This window comes from Jaculus jaculus, chromosome 4, assembly GCF_020740685.1.
Source record: "Jaculus jaculus isolate mJacJac1 chromosome 4, mJacJac1.mat.Y.cur, whole genome shotgun sequence".
Taxonomy (NCBI): Eukaryota; Metazoa; Chordata; class Mammalia; order Rodentia; family Dipodidae; genus Jaculus; species Jaculus jaculus.
The window spans coordinates 23826201-23840610 of record NC_059105.1 but is presented as its reverse complement, the minus strand read 5'-3'; the positions used below and the strand labels follow the sequence as shown (position 1 = coordinate 23840610).

The 14410-nt window shown below is 49.4% G+C and overlaps 1 protein-coding gene across 1 annotated transcript in view; it reads right to left on the bottom strand.

Moving 5' to 3' along the window:
- Window positions 1-13482, bottom strand: part of Ramp1 (receptor activity modifying protein 1) — a 52075-nt gene extending 38593 nt beyond the window's left edge. Inside the window, exon 1 of the mRNA XM_045147857.1 lies at window positions 13384-13482. Coding sequence (XP_045003792.1) covers window positions 13384-13435 — 52 coding nt within the window. The 5' untranslated portion in view covers window positions 13436-13482. The remainder of the gene's footprint in view (window positions 1-13383) is intronic.
- Window positions 13483-14410: the final 928 nt, after the last annotated feature.

Sequence of the window (14410 nt, the reverse complement as noted above, 5' to 3'; positions counted from 1 at the left end):
CTCTAGCTGGCAGGTGTTCGAGAAGGTTGTGGAACCTTTGGGAGGTGGGGCCTTGCTGGAGGAAGTGGGTCACTGGGGATGGGCCTCGAGGTCTTATAGTCCAGCCTATGTGCTGTCATCTCTGCTTCCTGTGACAATGTGATAGCAGCTTTCTGCTCCTGATGTGCCTTCCCCACTGTGGTGAAACTTATCTTTGAAATTCTAAACCGAATGAAACACCCCTTTCCTTCCATAAGCTGTTTTTGGTTGGGTATTCTGTCCCAGCAATGAGAAAGTAATGACACATGGCCTGAGACATCAGTTCTTCATGTGACAACATGAGCCATGTTAAAGACAGCGACATTCCCCCAAATTTTGGGGTCCCAAAAGGGTCTCATCTTCCATGTGTTGGCAAATGTAATCATTCAGGACTTGTGTCTTTGGAAACCCAGTAGAGGAGGAAGGTGGGAGCGGGAAGCATTCCTCCCCCAGATGTGTCTGGACAGGACCTCCTGAGTCGGGCACAACGTAGGAAGGCACTGTCACTGCAGAAAGCCGGAGAACCAGAGGCTCCAACTCTCCACAGCTAGAAGGTGTCTGAGCTGAGCTGAAACAGCCTTGCACCACCGCTGGAAAGGATGTCCGTGGCCCTGGGAGGGCTACTGCTGGGTGCCAGGCATGTTATTGCCTCAGATGCTGCTGAGTATGTTTTTGTTGCAAGGACAAAATACCTTACAGAGCTCAGTCTGAGAGAGAAAGGCTTTATTTCAGCTTCCAGGTTACATTCCATCACGGCAGGGAAGGTACAGTGGCAGGAGCTTGGGGCAGCCCGTCATATTCAGCTAGGAAGAGAGAGAGATAAATGCTGGCGCTCAGCCAGCTCTCTCCTTTTTAAACAGTCCAGGAGCCCAGCCTATGGAAGAGTGTTGACCAGAGTGAAAGTGCATGTTCCCACCTCAATTAGCCTAGTCAAGATGATCCCATCTAGATAGTCCCTCATAGATGACTCTAGGTCCTGTCAAGTTGACAGTCAATATGAACCATCACAGATGTGCTAGAGACATGGGCTGGGCTCAGGGCCTCTCTTGCAGCAGCCCCTCAAGTGCTGTGATGACCATTGTCCTCAGAGGCCCGGAGACTGCAGCACAGTATCAGTAGTGATGGTCACGGCCACCCCATGGTGATGCCCAGCTGTGAACAGAACCAGGAAGCAGCAGATACGCCCTGCCACTCAGTGACAGATGGTGTTCACTGAAGAGAACACAAGGTGTCCTGAGAATGTGAGCTCGAGCTGACGACAGTCCTCTACACCATCTCTACCCCTGTACCAGGTCCTGAGGGCACTGCCTCCCATGCACATGGGTGGTAGGCTCAGGCAGGGGCTTTTACTAGAAGCCAGTGACATCCTGAAGGTGTGTCCCACACAATTCCAGGAGGGCAAAGGATTTTCAGGATTTGAACCGAATGTTAGCAACTCACCTTTTAAGGAAGCCTGCCTAGAATATTTTATCCAGCAGATATGGAATACACAGAGAACCTTTTCCTGATGAGGATACATTACAGAACACAAAGCAAATCTTGACAAAAATGAAGTAAATGAAATAATTTATTGTACATTATCAGGTTGTAGTGGAATAAAACTAGAAATCAATAACGAGAGAAATCACAGAAAATATACCAATACTCAGAGGCTGACCAGGATTCTTGAATGACAGGTGGGTCACTGATGAAATCTGGGAGGAATTTAAAAATTCTTAGAAATAAAACTAAGAGCACAGATTACCAGGACTTTTGGGATACAGATGAGGCAGTTATAAAAAGAAAGTTTATAGCTATGAATGCTTGCACTAAAACAAAATCAGTTTGCAAATAAATAATCTAATGATATACCTCAAGGTTATATGAAAACAAGAACAAGCCAAACCCAAAGATAGTAGATGTCAAGAACGAATGAAGATGAGGACAGAAATCAGTGAGATAGGGATGGAGAGATGGCTTAGTGGTTAAGGTACATGCCTGTGAAGTGTAAGGACCCAGGTTCAATTCCCCAGGTCGCCTGTAAGACAGATGTACATGGTGGCACATCTGTCTAGAGTTCATTTGCAATGGCTAGAGGCCCTGACACACCTATTCTCACTCTGTCTCTCTCTCCCCCTCTCTGTCTCTAATAAATAAATAAAAATAAACCTATTTTTTTTAAAAAGAAATCAGTGGATGGAGATAAAGAGAACAATGCCTACAGCAACCATGCAAGGAGCTGGCTCTCTACAGAGACAACCCCTTAGCAAGCTAACCAGGAGAAGAGATGCCAAATGAATACAATTAGGGATGAAAAGGAGGATACTGACAGAGAGCTCAATGAAATCCAGAGGATCTTTAGGCAATACTTTGAAAACATATTAAAAAAACAGAATATGTAAAATAAATGAATAAATCCCTAGACACCTATGAGTTACCAAGTTAAATCAAGAAGATATAGATAACTTACACAGATCTGGAACAAGCAATGAAAACAAAGCAATAATCATATAAAAAATCTCTCAACAAAGACAAGGCCAGAACTGGGTGGTTTCACTGCTGAATTCTACCAAACCTTGAAGGAAGAGCTGGCACCAATCCTCAAACTGCCCCACAAGGAAGGGGCAGCAGCGGACTCACTGCACAAAGCCATCACTGCCCATCACTGCCCCGATACCAAACCAGACACAGACACAGCAATAGAAGAAAACCACAGTGCAATCTCCCTGATGAGCACCAGTGCAAAAATACGCAATAAAATACGTGCAAATAGAATTCAGGAACCCATTTAGAAGAACATGTATCATGAGGTTGGCTTCAGCCCAGAGATGCAACGTTGGTTCCACATAAACAAATTGGCAAATGCAATACACCATACAAATATAAAGAGAAATCACATGAATATCTCAATAGATATAGAAAAAGCCTTTGACAGACCTGAACTTTCCTTCCTGATAAAAGCTCTGAAGAAACTAGGACCAGAAGGAACATATCTCAATATAACACAGGCTAGATATGACAAGTCCATCACCAACATTTTACTAAATGGCAAAAAATTGAAAGCATTTTCTCTAAAGTTAGGAATGAGACAAGGGTTCCCACTCTCATTGCCTTAAGCTTAGGTAGAACAATAAGACAAAAGAAACAAGAGGGATATAAACAGAAAAAGAACATGTCAAAGCAGTCTTATTTACAGATTACATAATCTCATACTTAAAATATCCTAAAGACTCCAACAGAAAACTCTTTTTTTTTTTTTTTTGTTTTTTGTTTCTTGTTTTTCGAGGTAGGGTCTCACTCTGGTCCAGGCTGACCTGGAATTAGCTCTTTCATCTCAGGGTGGCCTTGAACTCATGGGAATCCTCCTACTTCTGCCTCCCAAATGCTGGGATTAAAGGCATGCGCTACCACGCCTGGCTCAGAAAACTCTTAATTCTTATAAATACTTCTAGTCAAGTAGCAGGACACATAATGAACAAAAAAACAGCATTGTTAGGGCTGGAGAGATGGCTTAGCGGTTAAGGCATTTGCCTGCAAAGCCAAGGACCCAGGTTTGATTCTCCAGGATGCACGTAAGCCAGATGCACAAGGTGGTGAATGCATCTGGAGTTCGTTTTCAGTGGCTGGAGGTCCTGGTACACCCATTCTCTCTCTCTCACATAAATAAAAAATATTAAAACAAAAACCAATAGCACCCTTAAGAAGAAGTGACAGTGGAGTATCCAACACTAAGGGAGATAGCTCTATCACCCCCTACAAGGCTCAGGACCATTGCAGAAGATGTAACAGAAAGAATGTAAGAGCCAAAGGAAGGGGAGGAGTGCTTACAACACTGTCTTCCAGACTCAAAGTGGCCTTGATATTCATGGCCTCACAATGGCTATTGCTACCTGCACAAGACCTACATAATAGGAGGGAAAAATGATGACACCAGTGTAGAAGAGAGACCAGTTGGAAAGATGGAATTTAGTGGAGGGGGGATTTGGGAAGGGGAGAAGATGGTTGGAGAGAGGGGATCACAATCATGGTATATTGTTTATATTTATGGAAGTTGTCAATAAAAAAAAAGCTAAAATAAAAAAACAGTAGCCTTAGCGTGGTGGCACACGCCTGTAATCCCAGCACTCGGGAGGCAGAGGTGGGAGGATCACCGTGAGTTCGAGGCCACCCTGAGACTCCATAGTGAATTCCAGGTCAGCCTGGGCTAAAGTGAGACCCTACCCTGGAAAACCAAAAGAAAAAAAAAACCCCACACAACAACAACAGAAAACAGTAGCCTTTCTGTGCACCGATAATCAAGATAGAAAGAAATAAAGGGATTGCCTGGTTAGGGCCCCTCCTGTTCTGTACTGCAGGATAACTTCTGTGATTCGCCGATAACACGTGCTGGAGCAGTTACAGTCATAGAGGGGGACGGGGGCCATCTGGGCCAAGGCAGGGAAAGACGGAGTTGCAGGGTAGCAGTTCCATCATATGAGAAGAATGCTGGAAGAATCTGGTGATGCTGCAGAGCATGGATGGATTTTATACCATTTAACTGTATCTCAAAAGTGGACTTAGGTTGTTCTTTGTTGAGCTTAAAATTGTAAGTTTAATGTTATGTACTGTTTACCACAATTAAAAATAAAATCTCAAAAGCAATGTGTGGGCATGGAAGGTGGCACCTCAAGTCTGCGGTAGTGACTGGCAGGGCATACACGGATAAGTCACCATCTCCTCTTGCATACAGGGCACAGCGACAGGAAGGCTGGACAGATTCTGAGGTAGGGTCTTACAAAGCTCCCAGAGTGGGACGATGAAAGGAAGTGAGAACCCAGAGGACTAAGTTTTTAATCTAACACGATGACTACATCTGATACAAAACTACCACATCCTTCCATGGACTACTGGCTACTCACAAAAGGAAATGCATAGGCTGAGAAGGTGCCTCCCAAGCCATGCAACGTCCCCTAACCACAGTACAATGAAACCAGCAATGGATGTGGGGATCTAAAAGCCAGAGCCACGAGGGGTATAGCAACCTTCCAAACACTCTGTCAGAGAGGAACAAAAACCCAAACAGTATCCAGATAATATCAATAGTGGAGGGCTGGAGAGATGGCTTAGCGGTTAAGCGCTTGCCTGTGAAGCCTAAGGACCCTGGTTCGAGGCTCAGTTCCCCAGGTCCCACGTTAGCCAGATGCACAAGGGGGCGCACGCGTCTGGAGTTCGTTTGCAGAGGCTGGAAGCCCTGGCGCGCCCATTCTCTCTCTCTCCTTCTATCTGTCTTTCTCTCTGTCTCTGTCACTCTCAAATAAATAAATAAATAAAAATATTTAAAAAAATATCAATAGTGGGCACAAGACAGATTGAAAACTCAGGGGAAGACTGGAGAGATGGCTCAGCAGTTAACTGAGCTTCCTGTGCCAGCCTGGCCTGAGGAGACATGAGACTGAGTTTGAATCTCCAGTTCTAATGTCAAACAACAAACAGGGTAGGGCCACAAGCATCTGTAACTTCAGTCCTAAAGGGGAGCAGAGACGCGAGAGAAACCAGGCAGAGGAGTGATGGAATGGGATACCCGGATGTTCCACTCAGGCCTCCACAGGTGAGCATATGGGGCACTACAAAGGCCTATACCTGTGCATACACCACACGCACGCACGCACGCACGCACTCGACTCGGGGTTCAGCTAAGGTGCTAAGCAGAGGACTGACTGAGCATGCTTACTGCTGACACATGATAAGGCATTCAAGGAAAGTTGCTGAGCCGGGAAACTCCAGAATGGGCTCTGGGTTTGGGGGGAGGGGGCTAACAACATTAACCACGGTCCACTCTGATCAAGAAATAATATGAAGCTGGGCATGGAGGCACACACCTTTAATCTTAGCACTTGGGAGGTAGAGGTAGGAGAATTGCTTTGGGTTCAAGGCCAGCCTGCAACTACAGAGTGAATTCCAGGTCAGCCTGGGCTAGAGTGAGATCCTACCTCAAAAAAAAAAAAAAACAAACAAAAAAAAAACAAACCAAAACCAAAAACCAAAAACCAAAAAAAACAAAAACCAAAAAACAAAAACCGAAGAAGAAGAAGACAAGAAATAATATGAAAACACCAATTCATGACACTTTCCTCCCTCTCTCCCTCCCTGCAGCCCGCTCTGTTCCACCAAGTGCTCCACCACCATGTTCTGCCTCACCATGGCCCAGAAACAATGGAGCCAAACTGGAATCCTGAGGCCCTGAGCCAAAACAAACCTCTCTTCCTTTAAGCTGATTTGGTGACAGGGAGGGAGGGCTGGGACACTCTGGCTCAGACACACAGTACATGGGTAGGGTCACTTGCTTCCCTGGGACTGTGGGCTATGCTTACTGCTTGACAGACTGGGCCAGCCACTGCTGGTACAAACCCAACACTTAAAATATGGTTTCTACTGAAAGGGGATCACTCTTGCATCAGTGTGAAAAAGAAAAATCTGGAGGCTGGAGAGATAGCTTAGTGGCTAAGGCACTAGCCTACAAAGCTTAAGGACCCAGGTTCAATTCCCCAGGACACACGTAAGCCAGATGCACAAAGTGGCGCAGGCAGCTGGAGTTCATTAGCAGTGGTTGGAGGCCCTGGTGGGCCCATTCTCTCTCTCTCCCTCTCCCCTCTTGCTCATAAATAAATTTAAAAAAATAAAATATTTTTTAAAAAAGAAAAATCTTCATTCAAACCATGAATCAGGACAGAATGGTCAGAATAGGTCAGGAACCGACTGTACAATGAGATGCTGAGTAAAATGGGCACGTGAGGAGAACAGCAGCAGACACCACTGCATAATGAGACACGGAGACCCTAGTGGGCCGTCACCATGGAAGATCCCACAGGAGTGGTCAGCCACGGGCCAGCAGGAGAAATGACTCTCTAGTCCTCGAGGAGCTGCCCCTCCCTTCCAGGAGGCCCGCCTTGACACAGAAGGGCAGAGGAGACATCACAGCTCTTGTGGAGGGCAGCTCTGGTCCCAGTCATAAATAAATAGACGCAAAACAAAGTGCAGGGCAACCTTACTGAGGAATAATGAAGCTGAGCAGAAAGTGAACAGGTGTCCAATGCTGGCATGAGGCCCCAGGGTGCCAGGAGCACCACTCACCCTGGAAGGGAGGAAAGAAGGACACAGCCTCCTGCACCATCATGTCTCAGCAGGGCCAGCAGCTTGCCAGCCCTGGAGATGGCTGTGGGCGTGAATGATTTTTCTTTGATGGGATGCAACATCTCACAGTGAAAAGATGACGCACTCCCCAACCCTCTCCCCGCCCACCTTCAAAGGAAAATGAAATAAAAGGTGCCTGTCTCCATGGAGAAGGGGGATGGTTTGCAGTCACTCTGCCTGCAGCAGAGGAAGGCAGCTGTGGCTGCCCCCTACTCAGGAGTGAGAACTAAATAGGACACTAGGAAGTGGCGAGTCACACGTGGTTACAGCTAGCACAGTGACCTGCCTGGACAGCATTTGTCATGTCAAGAGACATGCTCCTAGAAATGCGAAAGGGAAGAGAGACACCACAGACAGCATACATAGAAGTGTGTCCTGTAACCCAGCCCTGGCCAGTTAGGAAATAAATTGGGGGGAAGATCCTACTTAGAGCAGCAGCCAGAACCGAACCTCAGGACCCCATGTATACCGGAGTACCCTGCAGGAAAGTCCCATCCCGCAGGGCCTGGCTCAAGGGGTGAGTTGGATGAACAATCAGTTTCTTGAGCAAAGGGTCTTGATGAACCCTACCTGAGTGCTACAATCCAGGGCAATTATATAAAGTCACCATCACCCCAATTATTTAGGACCTGAAAACATTAGGAGAATCAGTGAGGGGCTGGAGGGATGTCTAACAGATTAAGGCACTTGCCTACAAAGCCAAAGCACCCAGGTTTGATTCCCCAGGACCCATGTAAGCCAGAGGCACAAGGTGGTGCATGGGTCTAGAGTTTGTTTGCAGCGGCTGAAGGCCCTGGTGCACCCATTCTCTCTTTCAAATAAATAAATAAATAAAAATAAAATATTTTAAAGAAGAAAAATCATGGGGCTGGAGAGATGGCTTAGCGGTTAAGGCACTTGCCTGCAAAGCCAAAGGATCTTGGTTCAATTCCCCAGGACCCATATAAGCCAGATGCACAAGGTAGCACATGTGTCTGGAGTTTGTTTGCAGTGGCTGGAGGGCCTGGTGCACCCATTCTCTCTTTCTCTTCCTCTTTATCTCTCACTCTCTCAAATAAATACATAAATAAATGAAATTAAAAGAAGAGAAAAATCAGCGAGCAAGTCAAGGTCCTAGTGGGTTAAGAGGTTTGCATGTTTCAAGCCTAGAGGAAAATTCGATGCCTGGACCCTTGGGCCTCACACCCATCCTCCAGGTTGATCTGCTGCCCACTTCAGCTCACAGCCCCATTCACTGTTCTGCTTCCTCCTGCAGATTCAAGGTGCCCAGGGGCACCAGGGGCCAGCTTCATTCACCCTCCCCTCACTGTTGGAGCAGAACTGGTGCCCATGGACCTGCTTTCTCAGGGGTCTCCAACTGCCTCTGTGGACTTGGCTGTCATCCACTCGCCTCGCACTGTAAGCCTGAGTCTGTCTCCAGTGACTCTCCCTGGCTGTTCCTTCTGCCCAAAGCTTTGATAGCATTGGTGCCCTAAATGCGCCTCTTGTCACACCTCCCCTCTGAGTCCTACATGTATGCAGACACCACCTGTCTGCCGTCACCCTGCGGTCCAAGAGGAGTCCCTCCCCCAGGCTCACATGGATGAACTGTTACGATGCAGCAAATAAATTACAGAACACCCTGTTCAATTCAAATTAAAGAGATTCCATTTTGAGGTACCAATCCCAAATATCACAAATGCATATTTTTTACTGGAAGATTATGAAATTTCAGTTTACCTGGGACTTCTCAGTGTTTGGGCTCATATTCTTCATCTTCACCTCAGAGGCCCTCACCCACGGTCCTTCTCTGGTTTGGTCTGCTCAGCCCACCCACAGCCCACCATTTCGTCCTGGTGTGCAGGCGAGGGCCCTCTTTTTAAAACCAATGTTCATGTGAACCCTTCCATTTCCTTCAAGTCTCCTCCCTGACCTTAGCACGATGTGTGCACCTTTAGGATCGGGACCTGCTGAGGCACCAGGGTTAGTCACTCAAAGCCCCACCTTTGCTTTCAGTCAAAGTGGCTTCCAGAAAGTTCCAAAATCCATGTCCTTTGCACATCCCTCCTTGCACTAAATTGCCTGAGGACTTAGGCTCCAGCACCACCCCAGCTGTGCTCCCAGGGTCTCCTCTGTATATCCTTCTGCCTAGACCCATTCACCCTTTGGGTCCCGAGACCAGTTTCAGGGCTGCACTGCTCTCAGTGGTGTGAGTGAGGAGGGGTCGTCTCTGCTCTCAGTGGAGTGAATGAGGAGGGTCAGCACTGCTCTCAGTGGAGTGAGTGAGGGGGGGTCAGCACTGCTCTCAGTGGAGTGAGTGAGGAGGGGGTCGTCTCTGCTCTCAGTGGAGTGAGTGAGGAGGGGGTCGTCTCTGCTCTCAGTGGAGTGAGTGAGGAGGGGTCAGCACTGCTCTCAGTGGAGTGAGGGAGGAGGGGTCGTCTCTGCTCTCAGTGGAGTGAGTGAGGAGGGTCAGCACTGCTCTCAGTGGAGTGAGTGAGGAGGGGGTCGTCTCTGCTCTCAGTGGAGTGAGTGAGGAGGGGTCAGCACTGCTCTCAGTGGAGTGAGTGAGGAGGGGGTCGTCTCTGCTCTCAGTGGAGTGAGTGAGGAGGGGGTCGTCTCTGCTCTCAGTGGAGTGAGTGAGGGGGGTCAGCACTGCTCTCAGTGGAGTGAGTGAGGGGGGTCAGCACTGCTGTCAGTGGAGTGAGTGAGGAGGGGGTCGTCTCTGCTCTCAGTTGAGTGAGTGAGGAGGGGTCAGCACTGCTCTCAGCCCATGAATGAGGCAGTTCTAGGCCATGCTGGACAGCTCTTCCTATGCCTGTTGGTTTCATAAACACCAGTAACTGACAATCCAGATTTGGGGCCGGGGTCCAAGCCCAGCTGTGTTGCGAGTGACACCAGTGTATTGTGATGAGGGCTCTGGTGCAGTGTGTCGGGTCCCAGAAGACGGAAGAGGGCCATTCTTCCCACGGAAGGAGAGAGCCTACAGTGGCAGCATCCCAAGGCCCCTGTGGGGTGGGGAATGTCATCTTTAGGATCTTTGTCTCAGCCTTCGCTACAGAAATGATCTAAAGGCAGAGGCAGGGCTTGGGCAGGGTCAGTATAGGTGCTGAGGTGTGGGCTACTCCAGCCAGGTCCAATCATGTACCCTACCCCTTGCTGCTTATCTTCTCCAACTGCTGTGCCTCCTCCCTTGGGAGTTCATCTGAGTCCCCAGTAGGGCTAAGAGCCTCATGGCAGAGTTCTCCAGGCTCCCCACGTGTACCCTCACTGAAGTCCTTTAAGACCTGTCATCACAGGCCATGTCCCTGTAGAGACACAGCAAACCTAACTCATACACAATAGGTTACTGGAACTCGTTCCATCTGTGGGCTTGGTCGGTATCATAAGGGTCTTCTGTCTGTCTGGTGGCTGGGAAATACACGGCCTGCGGCCTGCACACCCGTCTACTCTGGCAAAGACTCCTTTCCCAGGCACCTAGCAGCCAGCTGACTGTCCAGCCTGTCCAGCCTGTCCAGTACCCACTGAGGGCCCAGCCCGGCAGATTGCATGGAGCCTGAGGAAGGACAGGCCCAGAGCCTGAGGGACAGATGTGGGGGACTGAGCCCTCAGGGAGCCACGCCTAGTCTCAGCATTTTCACTGGAATTCTTACATATGGCATCCACATCACATTGCCAGAAGCCAGTTTAAACTTGATCAGAAGCTAGGACATGGATTTTGTGTTGGGAGGGAGGGGAAGCCAGAAAGCCTTTCCAATGAGCTATTTGCCCTAAAGGATTCCACCTAAAATGTTTGTTTCCCTGTGGTGCTGTTGCTGCCTCATTCTGGCCATGACTGACAAAACCAGACGCTCTCCCTGTGCCGGAGTACAGTGAGGGGAAACAAGCACGCTGAGCTGGTTAGCGTGTAAGAGGCCTTGGGACCCCAGAAGCAGACTTAGGTCTGGATCTAAAACATCAAAAGTCACGAATACTGCATTTCCTGTTCCACCCGTCGGTCTCAGCGTCACTTGTACTTATATAAAGTCATATAGTCCAATAACTAGTGCAGCCACTCGAAGCCCCCAAGGCCCCCAGCATGAGAATCAAGAAAGGCCCGTGTTGGGGGAGGGAGGGTATTAACATGGGAGATTTTTTACAATCATGGAAAATGTTAATAAAAATTGTGAAAAGATTAAAAAATAAATTAATTTAAAAAATTAAAAAAAAAAAGAAAGGCGTGTGTTTCCCAGTATAGAAGACCCAGGAGCTGGACCACAGCAGCAGCGGCTGGGCCCAGGTGCCCCTGTGGCGCCTGGAAAAGTGGGGGCCTGAAAAGCAGACTCCGAAGAATGACCCTTGCTCATCTGAAAACACACTGAAGCATTTTAGTGGTTACACATGTAATTCTAAAACTGCATATGGGCACAAAATGAGAGATAGCTGTAAACAATGGCACAGGAGGTGCAGAGAAAGGACTATCCATACATTGTGAGACTTAGCAAACAAAGCTAGTAGGTTGAATAAGAAAAACAGTTTACTTGAAATAGTTCTCTGAGAAGCTCTGAGCTCTGTAGATTAGCAGACTTAAAACCCTCCCAAACCTCTCCCCCACCAAAAAAAAAAAAAAAAAAAAAAAAAAGCCCTCAAGCCCTCCCATATTGCCATAGAGATCACAAATGTCTATCACCAAGGAGACCTGGCTAGCACCATGGTCTGAGAAGAACATGGCGTGATCTCAGGACTGCTGCCCATCACAGCTGGGCGCTGGGACATTAATTCACCGATAACCTCATAAAGTTGTGTTTGTTCTCCCAAGACATTAAGGAGGCCACACAAAATAATGCTAAGATTACAGGACTTTGGACTTTCAGCAGGATGTGAATCTTTCTTTTTGGTAAACAAGGGAGGTCTTTATATGTGACTTGTGTTTTATTTACACATGCCACAGGGCACAGCCTTTAGGCACCAGCAAAGAATCTTTATTTGTTTATTTAGGTTAAAAAAAAATTACCCAACCAGCTCTCTGCCTGGCTGACGCAGAAATGTTCGTTTCTTAGGAAACTAAAGCTAAAATTGCACGTCAAGCCAAATGGATCCCTGCACCCGAGAAGACAACAACATTATCATACGGTTTTGCTTTTCAAGTAAATTCAGCCAAAACACCAAAACAGTGAGAGCCATCTTCAGATTACATCACAGAGAAACAGATTTTAATGCAGACCTGACACCCCTTGGTAAAGTTGACAAATAGGGACAATTTGCATGGCTCCCAGGACGGGGACCTGAGCCTACCTGACCGGCATCTTAAGATACAAAAGCTGCCAGTGGTCAGCCCTTCCCAAATTCCTGCTTCCCGACCTGTGCACGGGTGCCTCTGACCATCACAGACATGGGAAATGGCCACAAGAGCCACTAGACCACACCTTCCTGAACACAGTACCCCAATTCAGCATTTACTATTCATTACTGCCTCGGTGTGGTGACGACACACACCTTTAATCACAGCACTTGGGAAGCTGAGGTAGATTGCTGTGAGTTCAAGGCCAGCCTGAGATTACCTGGTGAATTTCAGGTCAGCTTGGGCTAGAGTGAGACCCTACCTAAAAAGAAAAGAAAAGAAAAGATAGACATCTGCAGACACGAAGTATCTCCAATAACTCTGGCAGTTCAGAAAGGGTCTTGACAGCATTTTATGAGAACATTGCAGACAGTTCATGCTGAATCTGCCCGGTTCTGGTTGCCCTAGGATTTCAGGTCATGATATTGGAGCAGCAAGCCCAGAAGTCCAGTCCTTCCCCTCGGAGTGCCCATTAGCCAGCAGTGCCAGACACGCAAACGAAAGCCGTGGTCGCGGTCTCCTAAGGAAAAGAGCCAGCCTCATTTTTGCAAAGGACCCAATTTACCAAAGCTGCAGCTGCTGTGTGACAAAGGCAGCTCTCCACCTCTCTCTAATGTCAGCGTACGTGCGCTGCGGTGACTGTCGAGAGCCCCGCATCGGCGCCTGCCCCGGCGCAAACGCCAGCTCCGAGGCCGAAGCGCGCGGCCGGGGCCACGGCCCTGCATCCCTTCCTCCAAACAAGCCGCCCCGCCGGGCGAGCGAGGCCAGGCTGCGGCGCCTTCCCAAAGCCGGCTCCGCGGTGCCCCGGGCCCCGGCTGACGCCGACGCCCCGCGGACCTCGCCGGGAAGGAGAGGTGGGCTGCGGCGCGGCGCGGCACGCGGAGCCGGCGGGCGCTCGGGGTGCAGAGCGCGCTACTCACCCAGGAGCAGCCAGAGGACGCGCTGCGGGAGGCCGCGCAGGACGGGGGCCATGGCAGCAGCGAGCCCAGCCGCAAGTCCGCCCGCCCCGCGCCCGCCGAGCACTGCGCCAGCCGCGCGCCCACGGGACACGCGCCAGGGGGCGGGAGCGCAGCGCAGCGCCCAGCCCACTGCGGCAACGGTGACCCGGCTGCTGCTGCTGCTGCTGCTGCGCTGCGGAGGGCTGAAGGGGGCGGGCCGACCTGCGCACCTAGACCGTCTCCACGCGAAGACGCCAGGGGAGCCTTTAAGGAGAGATGGTTGCTGGACAAATGGGCAGTGTTCACATCGGGGGGGGGGTGTCTCCTAGTCTGCAGACAACCATCTAGCCCTCCTTGGATGGTTTCTGCCGCTTCTGCCCGGGGGTGGGCTCTACAAACAGCCACCATCGCCCCTCTCCCTCTAGCTGCCAACTAAGTGAGGAACAGGCGGGGACAGAAACCAGCCTGTGCAGGTGTGGCATCAGGGAGGATGATTAGTATGCATTCACAAAGGCCCTGGGGCCAGAGAGAACAGGGTTCCTTGGAGTGACAAGGGTGGCCCTGGGGGACTTGCTGGTAGGGATGGATGGCAAGAGGCTAGGACACAGGCCAGTAGAGGCCTTAAGGGCCTCCAACAGAGTTCTGACTTGCACTTAGGGGCAGCAGTAGCTCCTAAAAGTACACAGGCAACACAGGTTGGGGGGGGGGGTGTGTGTGGCTTCGGGATGTCTTCATGGAGAACAGCGGTAGCAAACCCTGGGTATGTTCCTATGTAAAAGCAGACAGATGCTCCCAGAGTGACACTGGCTGCTGGAAAATCTGAGGCATGAGCAGGCTTTGGGAGACAGGGACCTGACCTGGAGATAGAAATGGGACAACTGAGCTCTCAGAGCTTCAGTGGAGGCTGGACTTCACCATGCAGCTAAGCAGGCTGGTTCCTCCTAAGCCGGAGGGGAAGAGCCACTGGTGTCGCCACAGTAGCAAGTGTCCCTCAGAGCAGTTCCAGCAC